General features: G+C 37.5%; 1 protein-coding gene across 1 annotated transcript; it reads left to right on the forward strand.

Moving 5' to 3' along the window:
* Nucleotides 1-295: 295 nt before the first annotated feature.
* On the forward strand, nt 296-6,228 carry LOC149534712 (RNA recognition motif (RRM)-containing protein). Its single transcript, XM_089807221.1, has 5 exons — nt 296-465; nt 1,018-2,267; nt 3,650-4,193; nt 4,283-5,530; nt 5,646-6,228. Exons 2-4 carry the CDS (start codon nt 1,307-1,309, stop codon nt 5,505-5,507), a joined length of 2,730 nt encoding a protein of 909 aa, XP_089663347.1. The 5' UTR covers nt 296-465; nt 1,018-1,306; the 3' UTR covers nt 5,508-5,530; nt 5,646-6,228.
* Nucleotides 6,229-7,509: the final 1,281 nt, after the last annotated feature.

Raw genomic sequence — 7,509 nt, forward strand, 5'->3', positions numbered from 1 at the left:
TTTTGAATTCTAAGTCAAATCCATCCCATATATTGCAATAGGCATTGCAAAAGAAAGGCCTAAGATAAAGAAAATGGATATTTGGAGACAAGGATCATGAATTTACCTATGAAGATTGACATAAAGATAGCATACGTCCAAATTGCAATTGACATAAACATCTGTCGTCTTTGTCAGCCTTTTAAAATCCCCTTGCCGTGGGCACAATCGAAGCCGTTCAAAGATACATACTGGTTGTACATTAACTGACCTACGATGCTTTGAGATTTAATTCGACTCGTCTGTAAAAATTGACAGCAGAAAAAGCGGAAGCGTGAGGCGGCCCTGAAGCTCGATCCTGAGACTTCAACAACAGGGTCATAATCATAAAAACAAAATTGTACCCGTAGGCTTTTCTCCCTTCCGATTCTCAGCTTGTTTGGACACGATTGTAAGCTGGATTTGCTGGAGACCTCAAATTGTAAGGTATGCAATTTTTATGTAAATATTTCTCTCTTGTTCATTGATTTTACATTTGATTTCTGAGTTGCAGTGTTTTTACTCAACAACATCTTGTCTTCATTTCGACAAATCGATGGTTTGAAAGAGGGCATGTCTTTGGGTCACTATGGGGTTGAAATTTTTCTTCTTCCGAATATTGTGATTGGAAATCCTTGGTTTTTATTTTATTTTAAATTTGTTTAGCATTTATTGATGAATACCCTGTTTACCATGAGGGTTTTGTTTCAAGTGTTGGTTTTAGGCGTTTTTGGTGTCCCACGCACGGAGACAAAATTATATTTTTCTTAACATGGTCAAGTAATTCAATGAGGAAAAGGGCTCGAGATTTTGTGTTGGGTTCATTGTTTTGTAAGCTAATTTTGGTCCCGAAGTGTTAATGATTTTCTGTTTCGGGATATCACAAGGGAATGGTTGTTTTAATAACATTTGGCGTGTGCAACTTTACGGATCTGCGATGTTTGTAGCGTATTATGTTATTAAATAGTCTGATTATATTCAGTTTGTTGGATTTTTCAGGGTTAGTTCATCAGAGCTGGCACTCAGCGACAATCTTTTCATGAGTCCTCATTAGGGTATAGGGAATTTGGGTTCTGGAGCCTTGTTTACACAAAGAACGGTGTTTTCTAGTTATGTATTGATTTTGGGTATTATGCTGTATCGCAAAGTTAATTGGTTCAAGACAAAGAGGTAACCCACTTACAGTAATGTTTGGTCAGTGACATTTAATTTCAGTACCGAGCGTGCAGCGGCCCTCAGTGGACTGATTATATTCTCTGATAGAACTATTGTATTCTGTGATAAGACTATGGCTGAGAGAGGAGCAATTGTTGTTCGGCCAATTTGGATGAAACATGCCGAGGAAGCCAGGGTGAAGGATGAAGAACAAAAAGCGGCAGCAGCCCGGGCTGCCTTTGATGCTACATTCAAGGACGTTCATAAATCTGGCGGCAAAGAAAATGACTTGAGTGATAGTGAACCCGATGAGATTGATAGGGTGGCCAGCAAACCAGTTGGACCTATTGATCCGTCAAAATGTGTGGCTGCTGGAACTGGGATTGGTGGCGGAGATGCGTGTACTGCTGCATCATTTGTTGTTGTTACTAAGGATACAGATGGAAGGAAAATGCCCTATGGTGGTTCGCAAATTCGTGTTAAAATCAAACCTGGCCTTGGAGTGGGAGGCAATGAACATGAAGCACTGGTTAAAGATAACGCAGATGGGACATATGCAGTGACCTATATTGTTGGGAAAAGGGGCAATTATATGGTACATGTCGAGTGTAATGGTCGACCAATTATGGGCAGCCCTTTCCCTGTGTTCTTCAGTTCTGGCAGCCTTGCAAATGGTAGTTCGTTTAATGTGTCTGGAAACACATTGACTTCTTCTTATCTGACTCAAAGCATGCCAAATTATCCAGGGGCAGCCTCAGGTTCATTCTCAGGCATGCTTGGGATGATTTCTGGTATTCTTCCAGGTGCGTCTGGTGGAGCTGTCCTGCCTGGCTTGGGTGCAGCATTTGGGGAAGTTTGTCGAGGCTATCTGAATGGACAGTGTGGGAAAAATGATTGCAAATTTAATCATCCCCCCTACAATCAATTAATTGCTGCTTTGGCTGCAGGAAGCACCATGGGAGGCCTAAGCCAGATGCCTATGGGACCTTCTGCAGCCGCTATGGCAGCTGCACAGACTATTGTTGCTGCACAAGCACTTCAAGCTCATGCTGCCCAAGCTCAAGCTCAGGCTCAGTCTGCAATGGAATTGGCTGGTATTTTCACCCTCTTGTGTTCTTAATTTCCATTTCTGTGTATTCCTCTTTACCATGTCAATCTATTAATTTGGAGCTCTCTCCTTTTGATCCCATTGCCATAATTTATTCTCTCTTGTGATGAAATATCTCGAGTGCTCTTGTGGTTGTGGTTGGATTCTCATTGCAATTAAGTGCTTATTTTGTAGAAATATTTATCTCTAGTAATTAGCTAGTTAGCTAGAAATGTAATTGAAGTCATTTTTAACGTTCACAGGAGATCAGAAATGGTCTGTGTATTCACAATGGCGACAAATCTGAAAGGTTTCCCCAATCAGAAATGTTATCAAATACCTACGTTTATAACTTCTGAAGTCAGTACACTGATGAAAAGCTAAACAGGTGAAGTTATAGCATGCTCCATCTCTTCCATTCCCATTGAAGGCAACATCTAATGTGAAGCATTATGATTGTAACGTGAAATATTACATAAGCTATGTTCATGCATCTATACCTTTAGAATGGTACCATTTGTTGCCCAGTTATGCTTATCTCAGAATTTTACCTTTTTCTGCAGTTTTATGTGAGATTTTATGTTGATTTTATGTTTGAAGTTTTAAGCATTGCATTTCTATACCAAGACATAATTTTTCATCTGAATACGTTTGTATCCGAGTTAGTTCACAGGTAAGTTGCAAAATTTGTTGTTTTTAAAAAACATTTGGGGATATTTTCTTTTGAAATATAATACCCAATTCAGATTGTACAAAACGTCCTGATTGATATCAAACAATTTCCAAGTGTTACTTTGATGCTTGATCTTTTTTACTGACAAAAGTTCGCACCAGCATTTCTTTGTAGTATGTATTCTTTTAATTAAATGATTTTTGCATTGTGTGAGGTATAAATGTTTCTGGCAAAAGTGACTAATATAGAGCATTTCTAGAGTAGAAGAATCGGTGTTATATTATATGTGTAAGACATATGTCCCTTTTATATTTTGGTCAGCTGGCATGCTGTGGCGTCTTGTTTCAGAGGCTTTCAGTTTGTGGAAGTTGCAGTTTCAAGTAAATATGGCATTGAGTTCTAGCATGCAAAAGTACTGGGGAAACTTTTGATCTAGATTTGTTGACACATATCTAGTTAATAGGAAACTTATAAGTATATTTATTTGAAACTATGATGGTCCAAGTTTGATCCTTTCCATGTGAATTGTTGTAATACTTTTGACTTTATCATGTGTACTTGTTTATTGTTTTCAGCTTCTTAAACAATACCAGTTTTCTGAAAGTTTCTTTATACTATCTTCAATTTGCATTATATTTTTACTTAATTATTCATCCAATAGCTTGTTGTTTAGCCTATAAGCTTCATTTTAATATCATTCTTTATTAATTATGCAGGGGCCAATACTGCACAAAAAGACAAAGATTACAGTGACATTATTTCAAGAACTGTTGAAGTCAGCAATCTTGGTCAACTTCTAACATCAGAACAATTAAAGGAGCTCTTCGGTTGTTGTGGAACTGTTACTAACTGTGATATGGATGATTCAAAACAATTGGCATATGTAGAATACTCCAAACCAGATGAAGCCAAACTTGCTTTAGCAATAAACAACCTGGAAGTTAGTGGCAGGTCTTTGGGTGTTGAAATGGCTAAATCTCTTCCTTTGAAGAAGCTGACATCAGATGCAGTCGGAACTGCAAATTCTTCTCAGCAGCCACCTTTGCCTCTGATGATGCAGCAAGCAGTTGCAATGCAGCAATTGCAGTTTCAGCAGGCATTGGTTATGCAGCAGTCAATGGCCTCCCAGCTAGCTGCCAGTAGGGCTGCATCAATGAAGTCTGCTACTGAGATGGCTTCTGCAAGGGCTGCTGAAATTAGTAAACGATTGAAAGTAGATGGAGATGACAATGATGATAAGACCTCAATTAAAAATTCAAGGTTTGTGTGCAGTTTTCCTTTAGATTTGATCCTTATTCTAATGTTATTCATCCATTCTTTAATAGCAAATGTAATTTTTCCTTTTGTAGCTCTCCATCTAAAACACGTGCAGTATCACTGTCTAAATCAAGATCACCAATAAGATATCAGCGTGATAGGCACTCTAGGTCTCGCTCTCCCTTGATTCGTTATCAGCGAGACCGTCACTCCAGATCACCATTGAGACCTCGTCATCGTAACAGAAGTCGTAGTGGGGATCGGAACAGTCATTATAGAGATGGTAGAGATAATAACCAAAAGTATTATGGCAGACGAGACAGGGGAAGACCACGAGATTGGTACAGTGGAAATGTGTGGAGGAGGAGTAGAAGCCAAAGTAGGACCAGGAAATCACCTCAGGCTACGTCCACCCCACCCAGGCACTATAAGGAAAAGAGGGCATCTCCTAAATTGCCTAAAGAAGAGCACAAATCTGCTAACCACTCTAGGAGATCAAGATCCATGTCCAAGGAACCAAAGCGAGATTTTAAGAATAATGAAGATATTTCAAAGCATCATGGGGCATATTCAGGGAAACCAGAAAATAAGTCTGAGAAGTCCATGGCAAAATTTGCTGATGTGCACCAGGATCTAGAGGTCAAGAAAGATAAGTTATGCAAGGACCTTGGCAGACAAGATTATAGGAAGAAAACTTTATCAAAAGCTGAGGAAGGAATGAGCAAAGACAGTGACAAACACATGGATGGGAGGAAGAAATCCAGATTGGTAGTTAATGACAACTATACTAACAATATGAGAGAGTGCACAAGATATAATGATACACTGAAGGGTAGGAGGTCAGCTTATGACAGTGAAGATGACACTAAAGAGAAGAAACACAACGCAAAGGAAAGGATAATGGATGATGATGATTCTACAAAAAGGAAATCGCATAGAAAGGAAACAAGGACATATATTGCTGACTATAAACCAGAAGAAACCAAATTACAAAAGAGAGAAAAGAAGGTACCAGATGATAACTATGAGTCAAAAGAAAAGAAGCATCGGAGAAAGGGAAATGAAATTGGAACTGAGTTACATGATGCATCAAACCACTATAAAAATCATGGTTTGAAAGAGGAAGATGAAAACATTGATAAAAGGATGAGAAAAAGCAAGTACAGGCAAAGATCTGCTTCTCCTTCATCACAAGATTCTCTATTGGAGTATGCTAACAGAGGCAATAGCACATGGGAAAAAATGTATAGTAGGGAAGACCGAAAACTTTCTCTGTCTGCTTCTTCCAGTCATTTGAGGACTGATAAGGAAGGCTAGTTAGAAACTCTTGACCATTTCGGGTGAGTTCAACGGAAATATTGCCATCCTAATTTTATTATTTTACTTCACTTAATTCTACATCTGTCCAGTCACTTAACAGGGTTTTTCTCATATAGTCTATTTTCACATATGCAGGTATATGTAAACTCTGTGCCTTTCTGGTGTGCATACTGCAGAAGCTTCATGATGGATTGATTCATTTGCATGAAAGCATCCCAGGGCTTGGGTTTAATTGGGGTGAGGTTGGCATCTGGAATTTGTTTATGAAACCTTGTGTGCTGCTGCTAATTTGTATGACAGAAGGATGATTATTTGGTAACCGATTCTATTCCAGTGTATCTTTGATAGCTGGACCCTGAATCATTTTCTTTTTGCTTGTGTAACGACTAACACATTACAATGATATGTCGTATTTGCTAGAGGCTCATTTAACATTCATGCATTTTGTCAAGTTGCAGAATACTATTTCAAGTTAGGCAATTAAGATTTTTGCCAATAAACTTGGATGTAGTATAGTCAAGTGCAGGGTAGAAAATAAACATAAATTTTGTTTGTTTTGCATTTGTTGTATGGAAGCAAGTTCTTCTGAATTGCTGATCAGTGGTAGCTGTTATGTCTCAGGTTTCAAATTTCTCAATTATTTGGACAAATACAAAAGGCTGTAAAGCTTTCTTGCCCGATGATCTCCCATAAATATATTATATTATTATTTTTGACTGACTGGTATTTTTGCTCGAGCTATTAATCTTTTTGCCCCCCTCCAAGAATCATATTCAAGGTTTCTGCCCTCTGCCCTTGATAAGTTTTACTGTTATTGTTCAAAAACTGGTTGCTCTTTCCGTTTGAAGTGTTGCATGCGGTAGGGATAGACAAGTTAACTGGAGAATGTCCATGTCTGCATCTGACCTTGATTGTCATTGAGAGATTACAGCTTGATAACGAAGTTTTCAAGTGAGCAAAGTTTCTGAACATATGTTTTCCCAGTCTCAGATGCACAGAAATGGAAAGGAAGTGTATATATTGCAACTGTTAGCATTTGAAGCTTAAGTTTTGTAATATTCTTTTTGGCAAACCGGTCATGTCATGCTAAAATGTAATAGATATTATGGGAAATGGTTCCCTTACTTTGCCCGTGCAGGTGGTTTTTGAAACGGTATGAACTGAAGCAAGGAAAATCCAATAAGCTATAATAATGTTTGCTGAAATGGCCACTAAAAAAATTTACATGAAATTTGACAAGTCCATTATAGAAATTTCAATATTATGTATCCTAGGCAATACCTTTAATAGGGGAATTTGAGTTTAGAGTGAATGGCGTAGAATATTTTATGTAATTTTTTGAAGACTAAATTCCTAGGGTAGTCTGACATTTTAAAATTTCCGTTCAAGATGACGAGTATGGCGAATAAAATATAACACCTAATAAATTAAGGAGATTGGAGTACTATAAATAATTGTGTTTTATGAGGCACAAAACAATTAAACTTTGTATCAAATTTAAAAGAGAAAAATGACTAAAATAACCAATAGCAACATATTTTTGAATGGGCATTTTGCGAGGAACTCTTAATGATCCATTTTAAATGACACGTTGTAGCGGTTAAAGTTTTCTACCAAATTTAAAGAGAGGTCTGCCAAAAATAACCAAATAGCAACGTATTCTTGAATGGCCATTTTGAGAGGAACTCTTAATGACCCATTATAACATAACAAATAATTTGCATGAATAATACAATGGATACAAGATGAATGTGGTGTAAGTTGTTTCTAAGAACAAGAGGCTTGTTTTGTTTCTAGATGACTGAACAAAGGAATGGGCTATTTCATGTAAACATGTTGCCACCTAAGAATCTGGGTGCTTATATGGGTATAAAGTTTTTTTTTAAAGCCTTGTGAATTTATCTTCTATAACAATATGTACGGTGACTGTCTTACACTCTAATTTGTTTGAAAAGATGTGAATTTTATATAATAAGATTTTTCAAATTATCTGTTTTGG

The sequence above is a fragment of the Cupressus sempervirens genome, chromosome 10 (genome assembly GCF_028749045.1).
Source record: "Cupressus sempervirens isolate cs-2001-9-10 chromosome 10, ASM2874904v1, whole genome shotgun sequence".
NCBI lineage: Eukaryota > Viridiplantae > Streptophyta > Pinopsida > Cupressales > Cupressaceae > Cupressus > Cupressus sempervirens.

What these genes read in the sequence shown, in the direction of transcription:
- LOC149534712 (XM_089807221.1), top strand. Translation starts at nt 1,307, where the DNA reads ATGGCTGAGAGAGGAGCAATTGTTGTTCGGCCAATTTGGATGAAACAT. An exon ending in GTCTGCAATGGAATTGGCTG is followed by an intron (nt 2,268 to 3,649) that starts GTATTTTCACCC and finishes TTAATTATGCAG; the next exon opens with GGGCCAATACTGCACAAAAA. An exon ending in ACCTCAATTAAAAATTCAAG is followed by an intron (nt 4,194 to 4,282) that starts GTTTGTGTGCAG and finishes TTCCTTTTGTAG; the next exon opens with CTCTCCATCTAAAACACGTG.